Source organism: Neoarius graeffei, chromosome 24 (genome assembly GCF_027579695.1).
Source record: "Neoarius graeffei isolate fNeoGra1 chromosome 24, fNeoGra1.pri, whole genome shotgun sequence".
Taxonomy (NCBI): domain Eukaryota; kingdom Metazoa; phylum Chordata; class Actinopteri; order Siluriformes; family Ariidae; genus Neoarius; species Neoarius graeffei.
The window spans coordinates 44,972,475-44,996,253 of NC_083592.1; the positions used below are offsets into that span (position 1 = coordinate 44,972,475).

General features: G+C 41.1%; 1 protein-coding gene across 1 annotated transcript; it reads left to right on the plus strand.

Moving 5' to 3' along the window:
- The first annotated feature begins 214 nt into the window (after window positions 1-214).
- Window positions 215-23,498, plus strand: pik3ip1 (phosphoinositide-3-kinase interacting protein 1). Its single transcript, XM_060907362.1, has 6 exons — window positions 215-472; window positions 2,428-2,556; window positions 6,139-6,255; window positions 16,839-17,006; window positions 17,226-17,304; window positions 20,778-23,498. The coding sequence occupies exons 1-6, from the start codon at window positions 394-396 to the stop codon at window positions 20,992-20,994; spliced, it is 789 nt and encodes a 262-aa protein (XP_060763345.1). The 5' UTR covers window positions 215-393; the 3' UTR covers window positions 20,995-23,498.
- The last annotated feature ends 281 nt before the right edge of the window (window positions 23,499-23,779 follow it).

The following is a 23,779-nucleotide window of genomic DNA, read 5'->3' on the forward strand; positions in this document are numbered from 1 at the left end:
AAGTAAAACAGGAATGAATAAAAATGAGACGTAGCATATGCATAACGTCGCAATTGAGTGTTGTATTATCATAAAGCATACATGTTTGTCCCTATCACAAAGTCATAAACATGTTGTCTCGGGTGGGAAAGGAAAAAAAAAGTCGTGTTTTCCGTCCTGGTAGGCTGTTCAGCGCTGGGGGCGGTTCATAACTCGCTCTGAACTCGTATATACAGGAAATCAGATGCGCCTGTGAAGGCTGCATTAGAACTGGCTTTTATCAAGCTAGAAGGGACTGAGCAGCTCAGCGGTTTCAGCAGGGAGCGTTTTCTCCTTAGCGGAATCATTTTACACAGTTTTAACTGGATTCGCTATGAACTCCAGCTGCTAGCAGGCTAAAAGACAGCGTTGAAAATGGCCTGTCGTGTGCACTTTGTGGTTTTGCTAAGCCTTACTGCTGCTGCTTTGGGAGATTGTTCATCCCTTCTTGAAGGTAGGAGGCTCTTTGTTCAGGTTATTATAATAAAAAAAAAATTAGTTAGTATAAAGGTAGAAAGTATAAAAAATGGATATAATGTGTTATTCACACGCATTAATTTTATTCTTATTAATTATTGCACCAAATTAAGGTGATTTTTTTTTTCTTCTTCTTCCCAATCCTCTTTCAAAACCTTACAATAAAGTGAGATGATGAGCTCAGTCTTATTCCTTGTTATTGTGGATGGAAATGTAACCACGCAGCTGAACTCCTCCTGTTTTTGTTGTAAACAAAGCACGTGAGATAAACACACTGGCTATTTAATGTTGGCAAACCACGTGACTCTGATTGCTACACATCTGTACTGGCAGTGTTTCTCAGTCCTCATCCTGGAGCCACATCCTGCATTTCTTCTATTTATATATCCTTGCTCCAAACCAAACACACCTGATTTGAAGTTAATGTGATTTTAACATGCTTTTGATTAAATGCTCAGCTAATCAGAAATGCCACTGATGAGTTCAGTCAGGTAGGTAGAACAGGTGGGCCCCCAGGAGCAGGATTGAGAACCAGTGCTGTAAGAAAGAAAGAAAGAAAGAAAGAAAGAAAGCACAACTTTATTCATCACACACACTCTGCAGTGAACACACACATACCCAGAGCAGTTAGGTGCCTCGCTCAAGGGCATCTCAGCCCAAGGCTGTCCCATATTAACCTAACCGCATGTCTTTGGACTGTAGGGGAAACCGGAGCACCCGGAGGAAACCCACATAGACACGGGGAGAACATGTAAACTCCACACAGAAAGGCCCTCGAACCCAGAACCTTCTTGCTGTGAGGCAACCGTACTAACCACTTACACCACCGTGCCACCCAGGAATAGATAGATTAGATAGATAGATTACTTTATTGATTCCAAGGTGAGAAATTGTTTTGCAGCAAGTTATCAGACATGCAAAAAGAAAAGGACAACATAGAATTAAAAAAAATCCCAAGAACAAGCTGACTATACAGTATACAGAAAAAAAACATGTAACAATTTAAAAAATATATATTCTATCCACATCCACGGGATATGAGCAATCGCGTGCTCTGATTGGCTGCTCTATTACTAGGCTGTCAGTTCATATACCATGAGTAGAGAAAAACAAAATGGTGGCATGTGTTGCTGAACCAGTCAAGGACAAAATAAAAACTCAAAAACAAAACACCCAAAATTATCAAGTATATAAAAGAAGCAGAAATGGCTAAAATTATATAGTGCCCCCCCCCCAGTATCTCCTGTTCCACACTCCAGCCCAGTCAGTGGCAGTAATGCACCGTTAAGTTGGTTTGCCAACCGCCAAAAAAAAAAAAACTAAAGAAGAAAACCCAAAAAAATACAAAAAAGCAACAAAATATATTAACTATATATTTAAAATTAAAGATATAGTTAATTAACTATAATTAAAATATTATAAAAGTATTTGATGGTAAGAAAGTGTATCTCTTTTTTTTCAATAATAATAATAATAATAATATTATTATTATTATTATTATTATTATTATTATAGCATTTTTTTTTGACAAATTGCTCCTGTCATTTTGCCGATTTGTTTACATTCTAAGCGGAAATGATTTTGTCGTACATTTTGTATTAAAAAAAAAAATTTATTGAATTTGCAAAAAATAAAAATGCTCTGTTTCTCAAAATCCAGTGAATGTAGATAGAATAAAACAGTTATTCCACTCAATCTCGTCATACATGGCTTATAAGCAACTCGGTGCTACGCACCTCATCGGCTATCAGCTCATGTACAACTCGATTTCGTGGAATAACTGTTAAATGTGCCTTGTGAATGTGCATTAATAGTGAATTGTGCTAAAAACTAGAATTGTGATAATGAAGGTAAACATGACATTAAATGAGTCATTAAATGATTCGACTGAATGTATTGATTCACCTAAAGATGTTCTGTAACACTTTGCAGAGTGCATAAGGGGCAGTGGTGTGCAGTACAGGGGCAAGCAGCAGAAATCGTCCTCGGGCAGTTTCTGTCTGAACTGGAATAGTACGAACCGGGACTATGACGTCACACTGCACTCAGACTTGGCCACAGGTGAGACCGAGAGAGAGTCTGAAATCTATCACTGTATATTTAGTGCTCCTCTTTGTCATGAGTGTATGTTGCCATTTTGAAAGTAAACCATGTAGCACAATGATGAGTCATTTGTGACTTGGTGTTTGTTCAGCTTTTTAAACAAACTCTAGCAAAGCCAGGACAAGAGCACACTCCAGGGTGGCACCATCTATTAATGTATTTACACAACATCGGATTTGTTCGTTGTTGCAAAATGAACCACGTGATGGTGTCCACATATCACTGTAGGCTTAATTTTTGCTCTCTAGTCATTCTGTGACTGTATTTTCTCTTTAATTGTGCCTTCACGTGCTCCTATGTGTGGCATCGTAATTATTCATATTTGAGCTCATTACCTAGGAAGCAAGCTGTATCTTTCACCTATTATATAATTGTCGATTATTTCCCATAAACACCACACTGCTGTTTTTTTATTTATTTACTTATTAAATTTAGTATTAATAATGGAATTGCTTATGGTTCTTCAGTGTGGAGGCCTTTGTGCAGAAAAAAATATTAGCAATTCCACAGGTAACTGACGCAACATTCGGAGGGTTTAAAATTAAACTGTGTGGCTATTATAGAAAGAACAAACTCAAACAAATGTATGATGACTTAAGGTCCAAAGGCCATCTTGGACAACAGAGTTTTTCCCAGATATGAATAATTTATTTAGTGGCATGCAGATAACATTGGTAACTGACGCAACTTGGCAAATTCGACAACTGTGAACTCACAAGTACAAACGGCAGTTTCTGTGAAACTTGTTGCACGTTTATTAACATTTTTTTCCAGCTTTGCTTTTAACATGCCATAGTATACAATGAAATAAATAAACTATGAAAAATGTTTAGAACTGACAGTTGAGATCATGGAATGTACAGTAACTGGCGCAACATTCTTGGTAACTGACACAGCACTTTCCAAATTTACATATGATTTGATGTACAGAGAGATGAAATGCGGCCATTTTCTCTTTCTTAGTCATAATATCAATCAGCGAACAAAGCTACTTAGATCTAAAAGGCCCCAAAGCTGTGATCGATTACTCAATGGAATCAATTTTTTCATGGAAATGTAAAGAATAAGGTCCATCTGATATAAAACGCAGTTTAACTTGCCTGATGAGGACTTTTGACAGCAGTTTGAGTGCTTCTTTGTGTCTGTTAGTTTTGGGTTTAAAGGGCATATTCTGGACCAATTTCGTTTTTTTATATGAAAGTATGTCCCTTTACACACTCATCCAGAAGGGTAATTTTGCACAAGGCCATCTGTCTACAGCAGAAAATAACAAAATGCGTCTGGAAAAATCCCAAGGGAGGCTGGAGCCAGATTCGTGACGTTATCTGCGGAAGCGCCAACAGGCTGCGCGAGCTTTGCACGGTTTCAGTGCACAGCCTGTGTAGACCAAGCGCTCCCATTTCTCTCTCATTGTCCGGTCTTTTGGAAAACGATGAGTACTAATCCCATCAAGATTGGTGTTGCTACACCCTCCTACGATACATCTGTTAACCATTTTAATAATTACACGATAACGTTGAAGAAATTTGCAGAAAACCACCAGGTCGTTTTCTCGTAAACAAACTAGCGCTGACATAGGATTCAGAAGGAGGCGTCCTGCAGATGACGTCACAAAAATCAATGTTTCCCGGGAAATTCAAATGGCAAGTTTTTTTTCAGAGGCGGACCAATTCACCTCAAATGGCTTGATTTCAACTGAATTTTTCTGGTATTGCGCAAGGTAAAAAATTGAAGCGAATGCAGAATGTCACAGATATTTGACCAAAGTTTCATATAAAATAGGAGAATTACATTGATCTTGAGGGGCGGCACGGTGGTGTAGTGGTTAGCGCTGTCGCCTCACAGCAAGAAGGTCCTGGGTTTGAGCCCCGGGGCCGGCGAGGGCCTTTCTGTGTGGAGTTTGCATGTTCTCCCCGTGTCCGCGTGGGTTTCCTCCGGGTGCTCCGGTTTCCCCCACAGTCCAAAGACATGCAGGTTAGGTTAACTGGTGACTCTAAATTGAGCGTAGGTGTGAATGTGAGTGTGAATGGTTGTCTGTGTCTGTGTGTCAGCCCTGTGATGACCTGGCGACTTGTCCAGGGTGTACCCCGCCTTTCGCCCATAGTCAGCTGGGATAGGCTCCAGCTTGCCTGCGACCCTGTAGAAGGATAAAGCGGCTAGAGATAATGAGATGAGATGAGACATTGATCTTGCTCCTGAATTTACCCGTGATATACACTTTAAAGTATGTGTTTGGATCTGTCCATTTCAAAATGGCTGCCAGTCACGTGACACGAGTTCAGCACAAAAATATTGACTGCAGTGAATGAACCAATCATTACTAATAATAACCCAATCAAATTTAACGCCATATATAAAAAAATGAATTTTCACCCCTTGGGTTGACCATTTCATGGAATTGCCCTATAATGTAAGTGAAAATGCATACTAACTTGTTTTATGGCTGCTCCGTGACGTTAAATGTAACTAAACAGAAAGTGCCAGTCTTTTAATAAATAAAATGTTAGTGTTGGTAAATTGTTGTTGTATAAGAGAGAGAGAAATATGTAAAATTAGTTTTTTAGGATGTGATGTTATAAGAAAATAGTAAACATTGCTTCTCATTTGGAAGCATCACACCATGTGGTGTTGATTTATTTTTCCTATAGTACACGCGGTCATGTTTTATTCCTAACTTAATGTGTATATTTGAGTTGGTTCTTGATTTTAGCCCTAGTTTCTGTGGAGTGTGTGCTTGATTTGAGCAGTAAGCAGTTTTCAGGTATTGGACACCATGTGCACTAGCTCGTGGAATATCTGTTCATCTGTCTTGTGATCTTGTACATTTGAATATGATTGTGTGTGTGTATATGTATTTTATCTAGACGTAAGCCATGGTGAAATAAACAATATACTCCTTCAAGTGATCGAACTCTCCTTTCCTGTGCCATGATTTAAAGAATAAAGGTCAGCAAGTCAAGTTGGAAACCTGAGGAGCATACTAGTTTCCTAGGCTCCTAATTGTAGTCACGGCTTGACGGGACGTGAAGGTGTAATGTTTAGGGCAGGGACTATTTTTACAGGCGTTCTGAAAGCACATGAAGCCAGCATTTGTTGACTTAGTTCAGGATTTAAAAAAAAAAAAAAAGCTACCTTGAAACATCAGGCACTGTAGTGTTTTCACTGATCAACCACATTCAAGTTTATTTGCATAAAGAAGCTTTTTATAAGATGGCATTTTCCTTGGACGCACACGCAGGGGGAGAAATACAGTAGAAAGACGTACTGAGCAAGAACAGCATATGTTTGTTCAATGCCTTGTTTCATTATGTAGTAGAATCAGCCATGAGACAACGCTTGGACACTGTAATTCCCATTTTAGGACTTGTGCCCTGGATTTCTCCCCTTTCCTTTTGGACATGACTTTTATATAACCATAAATAAAAACTTTGTCACTCTCTCACATTGTATGCTGTTTATTGGGCTCAGAGAGGCAAGTTCTGTTAAAAACCTACCTGAGCTTTAAATCTCTATCGGTTAACGTGTTGTATTTCTCTACAGGTGTCGGGGACCATAACTATTGCCGTAATCCTGATGACTCGGATAAGCCCTGGTGCTATGTTTCCGGAGCAGATGGACAACTCCAGAGAGAAGACTGCGCTATCGAGGCATGCCAAGGTAGCCATCTTATTAAACCTGCTCATAACTGGTCTACAGTACTAACATGAAAACAGATCTGCAGTCAGTGCCATTTATAGAGATCAGGGCTTTTTTAAGACATAAATTAAGACATGGTTCGAATTATGTGGGAGCCAGCGGGACCTGAGCTCCCATAGAGTGAGGACTGGCTCCCAGTAAAATCATACATCTATGGGGGTCTCCAAAAATGCAGCATCATTATATTTTAATCACAAATAAAGCTAATTTTCTTCAGTATACTGAGTAATATTTACATTAAAGATAGACAACTAGCCTTAAATAGTAAGAAGAATAAACATGTTTTCCAAAAGAACGCATTACAGCTAGGTGTATATACTCTGGTGAATGCAGCAAAACCACACCACTATGCGCACAAACTATCCTTTTGAGATGAGAGCTCGCAAATGTTAACAGATACATACATGCACATTAATCCTTTCAGTCGAAGAACCAGTTGACCGTGGTTTAATTCGTTGGGTAAGTTTTCAAGAAAAAGATCACAACAGCAACCTGCTGGAAACAGACTACTTTGGTCTATTTTGTCTGCATGATGATGAGACAGTGGCTTTTACTTTCTACTAGTAGAATGCAGACTCAGTTTTGACCTTGTGGTCATTTCATTTAATTCTTACACTTAGATTTTACTGGTTAAATCCAGACTCGCATTTTTAAGCACTAACTAGGCTTTACTTTGGGACGTATACTGTACTTTCATTCACAGTAGAAAGATATTTAAGCGGAAGTTACATTTTTTTGTAAACTAAGCGCCTCTGACAGGATCCTTTATCCGTCAAAAATGTCCTCTCCGGAAATCACTCACCGTATGATGAGGTTATAAATGATTTTTTTTAAAGGTGCCCTTCCACCAAAAACATTTAATACTGGCTCTTTTTGAAATACCATAGTTCACTCCAAGTTGCATATGCATGCTGCATGTGAAAATGTAATTCTACTCCCATTCCCTGTATTAGCTTATGAAAGAAAATAGTCGGAAAAACGAGCGGATCTGGCGGCACGGTGGTGTAGTGGTTAGCGCTGTCGCCTCACAGCAAGAAGGTCCTGGGTTCGAGCCCCAGGGCTGGCGAGGGCCTTTCTGTGTGGAGTTTGCATGTTCTCCCCATGTCCGCGTGGGTTTCCTCCGGGTGCTCCGGTTTCCCCCACAGTCCAAAGACATGCAGGTTAGGTTAACTGGTGACTCTAAATTGACCGTAGGTGTAAATGTGAGTGTGAATGGTTGTCTGTGTCTGTGTCAGCCCTGTGATGACCTGACGACTTGTCCAGGGTGTACCCCGCCTTTCGCCCGTAGTCAGCTGGGATAGGCTCCAGCTTGCCTGCGACCCTGTAGAAGGATAAAGCGGCTAGAGATAATGAGATGAATGAAACGAGCGGATCTGAAAAAGCCGTACGAACTTGCGTCACTTTGAAAATTAGTATTCATGGCCTCGCCCACCTTGGCTTGCGACCGCCCACGGGAAGAAAGTTCGGATTTAAGCGCGAGGAGAGATAGCAGAGCCCATCTCGTCAGTAGCTAACGAAGAGGACCTAACAGCAAGTTGAAAACATGGCTGAACAAGTCCGTGCCTGTGTTATTTGTGGGAGTAAGACATCAACGTTGCATTTCTTGCCCAAGATGGAAGAGGTGAAGAAGAAATGGTTGTAATTTATTTTTGGAACACCACCAGCGAAGTATAATGCAACGTTAGCACTGTGTTCTGATCATTTCAACCACAGTGACTTTTCAAACTTCGGTGCCTTCAGTAGTGGTTTTGCTTCGAGGTTGTTTTTAATCCCTGGATCTGTACCGTCAAGACGATCGACCACCAGCTCACAAGCTGTAAGTAAAACATGAACTTATTGTTCGAAGGTTTTTGTTACAAAATAGCATGTTCATATTCTCCACGTTAGCATGCATGACATGGTCACAAGCTAGGCAGGGATGAGAGTTTTCTGCTTTTTGGTGGATTTCCGCTTTTTATGCCTCCACGACCGTAAGGTGCAGGAGGCATTATGTTTTCGGGTTGTCCGTGCGTGCGTGCGCCCGTCCCAAAACCTTGTGAACACAATATCTCCAAGGCGAATGAAAGGAATTTCACCAGACTTTCACCATTTGTGCATTTGGGGACAAAGATAAACTGATTTAGATTTTGAGATCAAGAGGTCTAAGGTCAAGGTCACTGTGAGGTCAAATGTCTGTCCGAAAACCTTGTGAACACCAGGGGCACTTTATCAACACCCGTGGCCCAGAGGCTACTGGGTTTTTTGAGGCCCCCCATAGGCTACCTGTCAACCCTACCCTTACCGTTGGCCAGGAAAACACATTTTATTTGCAATACGTGTCAAGCATTTACAGTGTAAGCGCGTAATTAGCCTAGAAGCCTACGATAGGTTACGTTTGGCTCAGCGTAGCTGCGCAAGGCCCACGCTCACATCGCTCAACACATCCGACCACAGAGGGAGAGAAGAACGCGCGCGTTATCATTACAGAGCCGGTTCTGATTATTACCACGGACAGGACAGTGATACTGCGTAACTTTCATGCAGGGGCATGGCCAGAGATAACCACACAAGCGCGCGTGCGTTATAATGTATGTGTTGTAAACATAAAACACACACACCTACAGACAAGTCCTTTTAAAAAATAAAATACATAAAAATAGCTCGGCGGCATGAAAACAAACATTCACTGCAAGTCAAGGTACTTGGCTCAGCGGCCACATGAAACGTAAACACCATGGACAGCGGCCAAACTCCTAACTCTACAGACCGAAATACACGAAACCAAGTCCTACTAGGGTCTATTTTACCGATCTATGTTCAAGCATCATGCAAGTCTTCCTTCTCCTTGAATAAGACCGTGCATTCAACTGCCTTTTTGACATGACTGCATCGAAATACCACTCAACAATATTTCACGCACTCCATCAAGAAAAAAGTTAAACATGATGAACACGCGCATACTGTTTTGAGCATACGATTTTTTAAAAAGAAACTAGCTACATCAAAGTCCTTCAATAAACCCATCCTTTAGCGCAAATGAGCTTAACCTAGTTCAAAGCATGACGCTAGCAGTAGCTGCATAAGGCAAAATCATGTGGGCCTTTCGTCAACAACAAGCCACGGCGGGCAAACATTAATAATCAAGTGTCCTTACCTTAAAACGTTGTCTTGACCACAGAACTTCTCAAGTATTTCACTTAAATCCACACGGGTTAACAACACACCCAACACAGCTAGCGAGAAATGTGGATCTGCGCTAGCTTTGTATTGCTATTCCCCTCAGTATGCTTACGCTGTCTGCTGCCCGAACTGTGAAAATTATAGGCTACAATCTTTTCATCAATTTCTTCAGTAGATGCCGTTTTAGACATTTTATTATCCCCATGGAAATATGCTATTACCCTCAGCTAGCCCCTCGTCCTGCCCGTCATCCCTCCTCCTCACGGTTTCATTTGAGCAGTTGACACCCTCCTCTTCCTCAGCACAGTTCCAGTTTGTCTCATCTGCCTCGCTGACTTGGTTCTCCTCCACCTTCACAAACGTAAAAAACAGTACCTTAATGTAATAATATGCTATCCATTACCTCATAGCATATCTAGCCTAGCTTCACATAGCCTAGCTGCTGGTACGGCTGATAACTGATAAGTAGCTGATATTCTGAACAGATTGGTGATCCTTACCTTAAAAAAGTCTGTGACTTTAGGCAACGATTCTATCATTACCTGCATCTCTCTCTTTTTTTTTTTTCTTCCTTTTATGCGCCCCGCTAACATGTGAACGCTTCATCTTTCAAAGCCTCTAAATTTGTGTCTCTGTAGTCTGCAGTCTTTGGCGTGCTTTCGTGTGTGACGTTACATTTTGTTACATTTTATTCTGGTGCAGCTGTGGGTGTTCGATTCGCGAACCACATCCACCATGTCTCTTACAGCAGGCTACTGTGCGCTCATTTATTTCTAACCTTATTTATATCCGTACATTAATGTAGGCCCACGATTCCGACAGTTTATTATTTTATTAATATTACAAGGCCCCTTTACGAGGCCCCTGATTGGCTGTGGCCCAGGGGCTTGAGCCCCCCGAAGCCCCCCCCCCCCTTAAAGCGCCGGTGGTGAACACAATGTCTCCAAGGCTGATACAAGTAATTTCACCAGGTCAAGATTACTGTGAGGTCAAATGTCCATCCCCAAATCACAACTTAATAAGGCGTGTAGTCTACCGGGCGGAGGCATCCCCATCGACGCCGTTGGCGTCAAGTTCGATCTAGTTCTGAGTAAAAAACAACCTTTTTATATTATGCCAAATCTGTTGAGAATTTTTTTTATTAATTTCGGGGGGTTGGGGTATGTTCCTTCATGCTGTTCAAACTTTATTAACTCCAACAATGTTTACACATTATTTGTAAGTCGCCATCTTTAGTCTCGTTTAAATCTCGTTGAATGTCATGTAAAATTCGTGTTATCTATAGTGGGGCAAAAAAGTATTTAGTCAGCCACCAATTGTGCAAGTTGTCCCACTTAAAAAGATGAGAGAGGCTTGTAATTTTCATCATAAGTATACCTCAACTATGAGAGACAGAATGGGGGGAAAGAATCCAGGAAATCACATTGTAGGATTTTTAATGAATTAATTGGTAAATTCCTTGGTAAAATAAGTATTTGGTCACCTACAAACAAGCAAGATTTCTGGCTCTCACAGACCTCTAACAACTTCTTTAAGAGGCTCCTCTGTCCTCCACTCGTTACCTGTATTAATGGCACCTGTTTGAACTTATCAGTATAAAAGACACCTGTCCACAACCTCAAACAGTCACACTCCAAACTCCACTATGGCCAAGACCAAAGAGCTGTCAAAGGATGCCAGAAACAAAATTGTAGACCTGCACCAGGCTGGGAAGACTGAATCTGCAATAGGTAAGCAGCGTGGTGTGAAGAAATCAACTGTGGCAGCAATTATTAGAAAATGGAAGACATACAAGACCACTGATGACCTCCCTCGATCTGGGGCTCCACGCAAGATCTCACCCTGTGGGGTCAAAATGATAACAAGAACGGTGAGCAAAAATTCCAGAACCACACGGGGGGGACCTAGTGAATGACCTGCAGAGAGCTGGGACCAAAGTAACAAAGGCTACCATCAGTAACACACTACGCCGCCAGGGACTCAAATCCTGCAGTGCCAGACGTGTCCCCCTGCTTAAGCCAGTACATGTCCAGGCCCGTCTGAAGTTTGCTAGAGAGCATTTGGATGATCCAGAAGAGGATTGGGAGAATGTCATATGAAACCAAAATAGAACTTTTTGGTAAAAACTCAACTTGTCGTGTTTGGAGGAGAAAGAATGCTGAGTTGCATCCAAAGAACACCATATCTACTGTGAAGCATGGGGGTGGAAACATCATGCTTTGGGGCTGTTTTTCTGCAAAGGGACCAGGACGACTGATCCATGTAAAGGAAAGAATGAATGGGGCCATGTATCGTGAGATTTTGAGTGAAAACCTCCTTCCATCAGCAAGGGCATTTGAAGATGAAACGTGGCTGGGTCTTTCAGCATGACAATGATCCCAAACACACCGCCCGGGCAACGAAGGAGTGGCTTCGTAAGAAGCATTTCAAGGTCCTGGAGTGGCCTAGCTAGTCTCCAGATCTCAACCCCATAGAAAATCTTTGGAGGGAGTTGAAAGTCCGTGTTGCCCAGCGACAGCCCCAAAACATCACTGCTCTAGAGGAGATCTGCATGGAGGAATGGGCCAAAATACCAGCAACAGTGTGTGAAAACCTTGTGAAGACTTGCAGAAAATGTTTGACCTCTGTCATTGCCAACAAAGGGTATATAACAAAGTATTGAGATGAACTTTTGTTATTGACCAAATGCTTATTTTCCACCATGATTTGGATTTTTTTTTTCTCATTTTGTCTCTCATAGTTGAGGTATACGTATGATGAAAATTACAGGCCTCTCTCATCTTTTTAAGTGGGAGAACTTGCACAATTGGTGACTGATTAAATACTTTTTTGCCCCACTGTACATTTGTTATTGGTCAAAACATAGATATCGAGACCATAATAGCCAATCAAAACAGTTTTTACAAAGACACCCACACCCGCTTGTTCTGACCCACTGGAGGTAGCGTCACAGTGCTGTTAGCCAATCAGAGGTAACACGTTTACTGATTGCTGTTAGCCACTGATTGCTGTTACCCACTCCTCCACCAAACTAGAACAGCCTGAAACAGGAGAACCACAGCATTTTTTTTTTCACCAAAACCGGCTCACAGGGCATTCATTCATACTAGAGATCACCGCACAATTAATGAAAAAACGATGCAATGAGACCTTTAAAGAAAATCTTTGTCTCTTTTGAAGCAGAATACTCTTGTTGCACAGTAAAAAAAACACAAATAAGACTTGAAACAGATAAGAGACACCTTTTTTTTTTTTTCTTTTTTCTTTTTTTTTGTGGCGGAGCTTCACGTGGTTTAACTGTGTGTCTGTTCAAAAGCATCCTCTCCGGAAAACCACAAGGCTCATCACTGCTTCAGTTATTACAGTTACCACTGTGTACAAACATTGCTGCACAGGATGTGAAAATTTGTACGGTACTTAAAATCACATCCATTTCAACAGTTTTTCACTTTGTATCTGTTACTCTTGTGGACTGTAAGAAAGTGGATCAGTTTTAGAAATACACTGTTGTTAAAGTGTAGGCTATAGGAAAATGGCGAAAACAATATGTTCAACAGTATAAAAAAAAAAAAAAGACTACTCCGTGTGTATGCACGTATAGCCTAATGAACCACATAGCCTCTCACTCACGGAAAGCACACCTGTTAGGATATTTATTTATATATTTACTCATCGCATCCACGCTCCGTTCCTTTTTTTTTTTAAAGAGACCCCCACAAAGATGAATTTACAGTTCAAACCCTGCTATGATATTGCTTTCAATGAAAATATTGCATCTATTTCAGGAAGCAGCATCCACAAACGAGTTATTCTGACAGACACTGCTTTTATATTTTCTTCTTACTACAGTTCTGCTGAATTGATCAGACGATGATTTTATATTAAAGTAGTTCCAGCTGTAAAACAAATCCTATGTTTATATTAATGCACTCAGTCTAATTTTGCTATCGTTTCCATGGTAACAGTATGGACATGTATGGTGAACATTTCTCATTATCAAAGACAAGTAATGAATGCGTGGCGGCACGGTGGTGTAGTGGTTAGCGCTGTCGCCTCACAGCAAGAAGGTCCGGGTTCGAGCCCCGTGGCCGGCGAGGGCCTTTCTGTGCGGAGTTTGCATGTTCTCCCCGTGTCCGCGTGGGTTTCCTCCGGGTGCTCCGGTTTCCCCCACAGTCCAAAGACATGCAGGTTAGGTTAACTGGTGACTCTAAATTGACCGTAGGTGTGAATGTGAGTGTGAATGGTTGTCTGTGTCTATGTGTCAGCCCTGTGATCACCTGGCGACTTGTCCAGGGTGTACCCCGCCTTTCGCCCGTAGTCAGCTGGGATAGGCTCCAGCTTGCCTGCGACCCTGTAAAACAGGATAAAGCGGCTAGAGATAATGAGATGAGATGAGATGAAGTAATGAATGCTGCTATTTAACAACAATTGATGATTATTGGCACTTTTTTTCTTTCTTGTAGTAGTTTATTTAGCATTAATGGAAGGAGTCTCCAGTGCTAATACTTTTGTAACAGTCAGAGGTAAAGGCACGACTTTACATTTTCCACTAGGCGAAATAATATAATAATAATTTTATATCGTGTCTTTCTCACACCCAAGGTCGCTTTACAATTACAGGAAGAAAAAAAAAAGACTAAGGGTGGAGGACTCTGTGGTTTCTGGGTTTTCAGTCACAGTACAATCTGTGGTGGGTAGTGTGGTTTTTTTTTTTCGTCTCTTTTCTCTTCTCAACTTCAACTAAAAGCAGAAAGGAGCCTGGTGAGGTAACGCCCTCGTTTTTAGCAAAATAGCTCTCAGGAACATCACACCATATGCACTAGCCTGTGGAATGTCTGTCCGTCTGTCTTGCTCTCTTTATGCTTCTGAATACAGCGCAAACAATTTTCCCCAGTGAGTGAACGCTTTCCTCACGGAGGTTTGATTGTGCCGACTGTAAATTTTGTTGGCTCAGTAAATCACATTCTCTCTCCGTCCCATGTTTGGCCATCGTGTAGAGCCAGTGCTGCAGGGTTTACTAAACAAGTCTGCGATGGAGGATTAATCCGTCTAAGCAAAGGCAGAGAAGGGATTTAATGACCTCCTCCTTCAAGCTTATTAAAATTAGCGGGCCGTATAGTTTCCTGAAAGTGTCGTAATACTTTCTGCGAGTGCGTGAAAAGGAGAACTTGAGGAAACTTGTCAAGCAGCTGTAGTCAAGGAAGAAGTCTTGGATTGTGATTGGATGAAAATGAAACGCTTCCCACAGTAACAGAACCTGATTGGTTTGTCACTTCTTCAAACCTGGCCGTTGGTAAACAAGGTTTGTGGTTTTTTATTTTTTTTTTATTTAAATGGGGGTTGCGCTTGGGTGAGGTGAAATATATTTTTTGTTAAACACCCCTCAGTAGACAGGCGAAGGGAAGATGAGCAGAGTTGTTGTTCTCAGCTCAAATTTCTCCCTTGCATGAACCCATTAAAACGTCAAGCATAGTGCTGTTTTTTTTTTTTTTAAGGTCTGTTTCCTCTAACAAATGGCTCGAAGGTAAATATATGTGAAAGATCTCAGTGTTTGCTCAAGCTGTCTCCTAATGGAGGCTTATCGCAGCTGTTGTCATGTTAAAGCTGCATAATCAGTAAAAATTCAATCTAAGCTTTGTCTCTGTGACCAGACAAGACACAACCCAAGACCAATAATGAACACAAACACGCAGGAAGTGCTACATAATAGACAATATAACGTTGTAGTTGTATTTTTAGACATGGTGTGATTTGTAAGAATGAACACACTGGTATAATGGTTGGTTGATGATATGGCATATTTGGACCATTTGTTTCTTGGGTCAAGGTCATGACGAAAAACAGCACGGTAACGGAGCTTAGTGCACACTAGAAATGTAGGGAATTGTAGGAGAGCTCTTTACTTTTTATATTGTAAAGACAAGTGGCTTAAATAACGTGTTCGGCTGTCTTTTTGAATAACACCAGCTAAGTCTAGTGTATAAATGCTGGAGTTTCTTTTTTATTTTACAGGGACACACCAGCTCTATCTACAGCAGTCATGTCCCTTTTTATAAGTTTTTATAAACATGTTTAAGAGTCAAATCTGGGCTCAGTTTTGACCTTGTGGTCATTTCATTTAATTCTTACACTTAGATTTTACTGGTTAAATTCAGAATCGCATTTTTAAGCACTAAAGTTTTACTTTGGGACGTATACTGTACTTTCGTTCACAATAGCATATATTTAAGTGGAAGTTACTTTTTTGTAAACTAAGCGCCTCTGACAGGGTCCTTTATCCGTCAAAAATGTCCTCTCCGGAAATCACTCCTCAATTTACACAACTTCAGTTAACCTAACCCGCATATCTTTGGACTGTGGGAGGAAACCCACGCAGACACAGGGAGAACGTGCAAACTCCACACAGAAAGGCTTTCGTCGGCCGCTGGGTTCGAACCCAGAACTTTCTTGCCGTGAGGTGACGGTGCTAACCACTACGCCACCGTGCCGCCCGATGGCTAATTAAAAGCAGTGATGATAGTAAGGTGAAATGCTACTAGGAAACAAAACAACCATTTAAACTGTCTTCTTTATAGCCATGAACATATTCTCTTTATCTTTTTAGCATTGTAAGAGCCAAATTTTGTTTTGGATAATGCTGTCAATGACTGCGTAGCTCACTCTGGCCCCGTCTAGTCCAGAAGGAACGATCTAAAGTGGGCCATCTTGCACAATAAATGTTACAAGATCTCCACCCTAGGAATACCGACCTGTTTTCCAGAAAGAATCCAAAACAGCGAGGAATTGACCAGGAAGAAGCGATTTTTGTTGAACTACTCATTAAGGCTTAATTAGTCCATAACTTCATTAATAATTGCAATTAAGCAAATCTGGGTAGAAGTTATATGCACCCTAGGTACCCCTACCTTCATGCCAGAAAGAATCAAAATCAGTGAAGAATTGAGGGCGAAGAAGCGATTTGTGTGGAAACTGCTCGTTAGGGCTTAATTACTCCATATCTTCATTATTAATTGCAATTATGCAAATTTGGGTAGAAGCGACATGTATGCACCCCAGGCAGACCTACCTTTCTGCCAAAAAGAGGGGGGAAAAAAGGGTGAATTGAAGGAGAAGAAGCGATTTTCATGAAATATGGATGACGATGGACAACACATGATGGCATAAGCTCATCGCCTGTCGGACGGATGAGTTAATAAACAATAATAATAATAATTAGTAGTAGTTGCTTATCGGAACCTTTGTATGCAAGGAATTGTATGTAGCTGGATCTCTACAAGTTTTAGTTGAATGCCCCTGCTGTATGCTAATGGGGGGGGCTGAAACTCACTTTACACCTTTAATCCTGTCTGAATGTGCATTCAGCCAAATGACCTTGTAACCCACAGATGAAAACTGCACAGGAGCAGGAACCTGCGTCAGAAGCCCCTCTGGAGAACAGCACGCAACGACTGAGCAGGTGAAGGCAGTAGAAGGCGCCGCCGTGCAGCCCGTGGTGGGGGTCAGTCAGCGGGTCAGGACGGGACCCAAGAGGAAGAAAGACCTAGGCACTACGGGTAAGTCTTGTGCTTTGGATTACTGTTTGTAAATGTAAACCCTCAAACTCCTCTCTTATGCTTGAGCAGCTCGGCTCTGATCTGGAAGTTTCCATTGCAGCAGAATACAGCTGGGTTTAGTTTTCTCATGCAGTTTGCAAATGCTCGGATAGATGACCCGCTCTGTTCAGCTTTCCCCAGAGCCCAGTGTTAATAATGTGCTGATGTGTTCTTTTTCAGGTTATGTCCTAGCCATCATCATGATGGCCATCATTATCATACTGGGAGTGGGAATTACACTGGGCTACTTCTACAAGCGGTTAGTATGCTCACACGGGAACAAACACACCACCACAAAGCAGCACAGAGAATTAGGGCCAGTACAGAAGAGAGCAGAGCGTGAAATCAGAACAAGGACACAGACAAAGCATGGCTTGTAAGAACGAGGGTTTGAAGAAACAAAGCAAGACAGCACATGCTGGAAGTCATTCGGTAGAACTGGTTGAGTGTAATTAGTGTGGAGTCTTCTTGGCTGCTCCAGAGTAATCTGTCAGTTAATCGTTCGTTTATGTTGTGGGGAGTGTTGTGAAATGATGTTGTGTTTTTTGTCTATGGAAGGTGAGTAAAAGGAATCAGGAAGTTGGGTGAATAATGTTTTTTCTTTTTCTGTACAGGTAAGATTGGGAATGTAAATTTAAGCAGAAATGAGTGAAATGTCTCTCTTAATCGAGTCATTTCTAAAATCCGCTAAGATTACATAATATTAATTCTATCTATACTGTTTATTACGAAACCACGAAGGCCAAATGCAGTATCTATAATTTGTCATTTAAAAAAATTATATTTCTATAAATGACTAAATTCTGAATCCATTAGTATATAAAAATTTAATGTACTTTTTCATCCACTCAGGTTTTCAATCCACTTTTTTTTTTCCGTTTAAAGTTAAACAGCCTTTCGATTTCATAAAATCGGTGAAATTTAGTTCCCTCTGAAATTTGGTCATTGTGATGTTTATTTCTGTAATATCTCAAAAAAACAAACAAACAGTTGGCTGGGAAGTTATTTAATTTGAGGGGATTAAAGCAAGTAATGTGCATGAAATCGCTCGCTTTGCACAGTCAAACAGACAGGAAGTCCATGTGTGCATACACAGGTTCACCTGCTTCTTCTTCTTCTTTTGGGTTTTACAGCAGTTGGCATCCACAGTGTTGCATTACTGCCATTTACAGGTTTACCTTTGACCGTGCACTGACAGTTCCATCATTCTGTCGCTAAACAAAGAGCTGATCACACCGAGGTGCTCGCTGACTGCCGATATTTATTAGTTTGGTCCTGCATTTCCTTTCCTTCGTATATAACATAACGTCTTTTCTCGCTTTCCGTTACAGTAGCTGGTCTTTCACGTTTCATTCGCACTCTCACTCATGTCCTCCATTTTCCTCTCCCGTTTCAAATTTGTATCCCACAATGCCTTGTGCAAATGGGGAAAGCCCACCGCGTGATGCATGATGTAGTATCTTGAATTGGGTCATGGTGAAGCAGGAAAAAATAGCAGAGAATTTAGGGCCATGTGGGCCTAAGTTCATTAATTGTTCTATTTTAGTCTGCTATTCAAATTCAGTAGCTTTCGGTCCACTAAACAAAAATAATTGGGTGTCAGGGAAAATTCTTTTTATGACCTAAACTTATCTTTTAAGAGAACAAATTAAAAATTAAATCTTAATTATTCAAAATGAACTTTTGCATAAATTCAAAATTCTGGCTTTTGTTAAAATCATTATAGTCTCCTTTTTATATTTCTTAGCAAAAAATAACTAGGGCTTAACTAGACAACTTTCAGTTTATCTGTGAAGATACTCAGTCATCCAGGTACATAGTAATCTGTGCTTGGTAGAAGAGAGCAACTGGACTTGCTTGAAAAGTCTTGAAGACGTTTCGCCTCTCGTCCGAAAGGCATCCTCAGTTCTGTCTGTCTAATAGGGAGTATCAAGTATTTATCCTCTCATGGATCATCATAGAATCCGAATCAGAATGCTGATGGCTGCATTGTAGGTGGCTGATAGATGTCATAGACACCCACCTCTGTTCAGTGATGGTCGTTCCAGGTTGACAAAAATGAACGATCCTCTCTGGCTAAGATGTCTGCCAGTTTTCTGGAAGTCCTCTCATACTCCCGCACTAGTCGAAGGGAACTCATCCCAAAGTGCGTAGAAACTAGTGCGGGAGTATGAGAGGACTTCCAGAAAACTGGCAGACATCTTAGCCAGAGAGGATCGTTCATTTTTGTCAACCTGGAACGACCATCACTGAACAGAGGTGGGGGTCTATGACATCTATCAGCCACCTTCAATGCAGCCATCAGCATTCTGATTCGGATTCTATGATGATCCATGAGAGGATAAATACTTGATACTCCCTATTAGACAGACAGAACTGATGATGCCTTTCGGACGAGAGGCGAAACGTCTTCAAGACTTTTTAAGCAAGTCCAGTTGCTCTCTTCTACCAACCACAGACAACTTTCAGTTCACTTGGCCCCGAGGCACAAAACTTCAATACAATATATATTTTTTTTATTTTTCATAATCACCATGTTTTTATATCTCTACTGTAAATCGTGTTTCTGTTGTGCAAAATAAAATTCTTGTTGTTGGAAATGTACTGTATAACTTTCAAGCTCTCGTTTCAACAGTATATTAGTTAGCATAGCATGTTAGTGTCCTAGTGAGCCTACTAACAAACCTTGCCTGGTGCTGTATGCAATATAATAGCCTATCATGGCCTAATAGCGAGCTTGTTATTATACAATACTTTAGAATTAGCTATTGCTGGATGTGCACTAATTAACGGTTTGGCTGAGAAGGTGATGAGAAAACAAGAAAGATTGAAGAGAGGGAAGCAGAAGACGGCTGCAGTCCAAATGGCAAGCCATGAACGGTAGTTTGTACACACTCAATCATCCTCCTCGCTGACTGCCTCTGGTGAAAGATGTTTTTCTTTTTTCCTGGCCTGGTCCAGCCACGCTCCGTCCCATCACTGATTAATGACCCAGACTAAAAGTACACGCCCTCGGCTGCACACGAGTTCCACTCTTATCCTGCAGCTCCCTAAATACGACGCCTTCTTAAGACATGCTCTAAAATATAATCTTGGTCTTGGAGTGAGAAGAGTTTAATGGATTATTATTATTATTATTATTATTATTAGCAATACACATTCTGAAATTTTGAAGAAAATAGGACTTGTATGTCAAGACCCATTTGAATAACTGGAATATGTTACTCTATTATTAAAGGTGCACTTTGTAAAAAAATTTAAGTGTGTCTGGACTTACAATAATGATGACAATACTTTTAAAGATAACTTAAGCATGAATTATAATATTACCATGCAATAGATTGGGCTAGTTTCTTCATTTGAGGCACTTTTTTTTTTTTTCTGGGCTGGAAATGAGCTAAGCTCCACCCCTTTCCTAAAGACATTGAGAGACAAATGTGGAGGTTGGGAAGTTGAAGGCTTGTCATGTTTTGTTGTTGCAGTTGACCTCATCTAAAAATCACCTACTGCTCCTTTAAAATAAGAGCATTAAAAGTAGCTACAAATTTAAACCAAATCTCCTAAAATGTGCATTTGTTAAAAAAAAAAAAACTAATATACTTTGCTCACGCACGTTATTCATGGAAGGGAGTGGTTAATAAGAACGCTATTTTTAAAAAAATATTTCTGACATCATTCTGAAGATGAAATGCCACTGTCTGACCTGAGCTCATCCTGTTCTGTCATTCACAGGGGTCATGACCTGAAGAAGCAGCATGAGCAGCGTGTGCATGAGCGAGAGATGCACCGCATCACGCTTCCCCTCTCTGCATTCGCTAACCCCACGTGCGAGCTGGTGGATGAGAACACCATCGTGGTGGCGGCTGAGCCCGCCGAACAAGCGCCTTTGCAGGACGCCATCGAGGGCAGCGACCCCCTCATCGACTCTGCGGGCACACCTGGAGCTTGACAGATCCTGGACGGTCGCAGAGGATCAACACCACCCCACACACCCTCTCTGTCTGTCGCCTGCTTTTCAGGAGAAGGGAAAGCTCTTCACGGTCTCCTAGCATCCTTGTCTCTTCAACGGCAGCCATGTTGAGGAGTGGAGGATGCACCAAGACACATCAGACAATTCAGGATGCAAGGACTGGGGGAGGAGTTTTGTATAAAAGTGCATGTCAGGATTTTGTCAAGCTGAATGACATTTAAACCCTTCGAGTATGTTCTTTTAGAGTACTAGAGTCACCTATGCAGTCACGGTTTTTCACCAGCCTGCATGCTGGTTTATAGCACGGTGTCCGTGAACAAGCCTTATGCACACGATATGGGATTAATAACGGGGTTTAATTGAAGTGCTCAGGGGAAATTGTGTTCTTTTTCAGTTTTCTTATGATCATGAAGAATGTTAATTGGAGGAAAAGGACCGAGCAAGCACAAGCAATCACCCCCCCCATAACATTTAGCATTACAATGTGTCCCTGGAGTTGTAGCACTCTGTATTAGAGTAGCTTTAGGTCGATTAGCAAAGTGGCTGTGTATTCATCAGCTTTGACTGACGGGTCCTTCTCAGAAAGCTGCACTCCGTTTATTACAGAAAAGTGTCCAGGTTTCCACACGCATTGCCTTAGTGCATTAAATATTAACTCACTTTTTTTAAAGTTGCTATTTGATGTGTATAGAAATGCATTCCTAAGGAAGCTAAACACAACAAAAAGATCAGTGAAGCCTAGAAGCATGTTGTGGATCAGGTGCTGTTAGAGTTTTGACCGTCCTTGAGAAGACACGAGGTGTTAAATGACTTAGAACGGCAACAAAAGCATTTCATGCAGCAAATTAAATCTGATTTGTTCTTTATCTTAAATTCCATTTGAGATTCTGTAATGTCTGCTTTTGCAAAGGACAAACTACTGAATTTAATTTTTGCGGACTTCTGATGGCCTAACGGTTAGAGAAGCAGCTTTGAGACAAAAAGGTTGCTGGTTTGATTCCCTGGACCTGCAGGAATGGCTGAAGTGTCCTTGAGCAAGGCACTGAACCCCAAACTGCTCTGGGTATGTATGTTGTACATCACTCTGGATAACAGTGTCTGCTAAATGCTTATAATGTAATAGTAAACTCTCAGAAAGTACCCTAGCTCTAAAGGTACTTATTTGTACTCTATATACTGCTTGGGAACACGTGTACCTTTTTGGCCCTAAGAAGGTACACACAGTTACCTTGAGGTCCAATAATGAGCCCGAAGATGTACATTAGGTGTCGACTGTACCATGGGGGACTGAAATGGACTCCTACTGTACCCCTATTTCTGACAGTGTAACTACACTGATTGGAGGTCTGTAAACTTGGGAAGTTTGCCATCTTCCAGGTTTTTGTCCCAGACAAACTACATCAAAGTCCGTATGGGCAGGTCTCATCACTCGGCAGCCATCTTAGTAACATATCTGGGCAGTTACAGTATTTTGGGCTACAAGACCCAGGACCTATCTAAATGAATGGGGAGAGGGCCATAACTGCATGTTCTGTGGCCACAAAAATTGTATCTATCGAATCACAAACTAAATCTGATAAAAAAAAAATGCTTAAAAGGTTTGGTGACTTTGTCCCAAAATAAGGTTTAAAAAGCACCCCCACAGGTTCTAGTTCTACTACACATATACAATTGTGTACTTATATCAGTGCAACAACACAATTGGCTTCTTGAAGAGGGGGCGGGATGTACGCATACAACCACCATCTTTGGCGGTATAGACTTTCCCCATAGATTTCTATTCAACATGTCGCCTCCTTTGTTTCTGGCTCCACCAGTGGGACTCTGATCATCTGATGGGTTTTGTACACTTTTCTGGCCATAAAGCTTCAGGATCCCAAAGGTAGCAATCTGATTGCAGAGAGCATTTTCATTCATCCAAAGAAGAGAGGGGAAAAAAAAAATAATTCATCGTGCCATCTGTAAGAATTGCATCAGGAATTTTGTATGAAAGGCAGTTCATGGCCATGTTTCATAATGTTCCAGACTTTAGAGAGAGATCAGGCTTGGGACACGATTGAAATGGTTTGGAGAGAGTTGGTTTTCTTTTGTGTGGCTTTGTGCAGGGAAGATTTTGATTATCAAAGAAACATGAAGAGAGAGGAACGTCCACATGGAATATCCAGTCAGAAAACAAGTGCATTTGATGAAAGCTAGCCATGTCACCCAATTATTTGAGGAAATCCATAATTGGGGGGGGTCGGAAGTCTTGATTCCCCCCCAAAAAAACCCATATCCCATCCTGGATTGTTTAACATTCCCTGGGGAATCAAATCACTTGGTTATTTTTGTTTGTTATGACCTGGAGTCTGTAGTATTATTTTTCCTCTCTTTGTTTTCTTGATTGCATCAGAACACCTGCATATAGTTTCAAGAGATCTTATTTTTAATGTTTGGCAGGTTTTCACTATGAAGAAGAAAAATAATAAATGAAGTTAAGCTGCTGTTTTGTGCTCTGTTATTCTGAATCGTAGGAGTAGCACACGTTTTGGTTTCAGTATGTTAAATAAAAAATTAAACAATTTAAATTGTCACATGGGTAACAGTTTGTGACAGGGGAAGAATATAGGGCAAAGCCCCAATTGATTTTTCAACCCCTTCCTTTTTATTGCCCTTCTTGACGCAACCCTCCCCAGTCTTGGGACCAGCATTAAGTATGCACCGTCTTGTGCAACGAGGAAACGCACACAAAGAAAGGCCACCGGCAGGTTCAAACCCAGAACCT

Coding starts and splice junctions, on each gene's coding strand:
- pik3ip1 (XM_060907362.1), top strand. CDS start 394: ATGGCCTGTCGTGTGCACTTTGTGGTTTTGCTAAGCCTTACTGCTGCT. Junction 473..2,427: donor TTGTTCATCCCTTCTTGAAG/GTAGGAGGCTCT, acceptor AACACTTTGCAG/AGTGCATAAGGGGCAGTGGT. Junction 6,256..16,838: donor CGCTATCGAGGCATGCCAAG/GTAGCCATCTTA, acceptor TGTAACCCACAG/ATGAAAACTGCACAGGAGCA.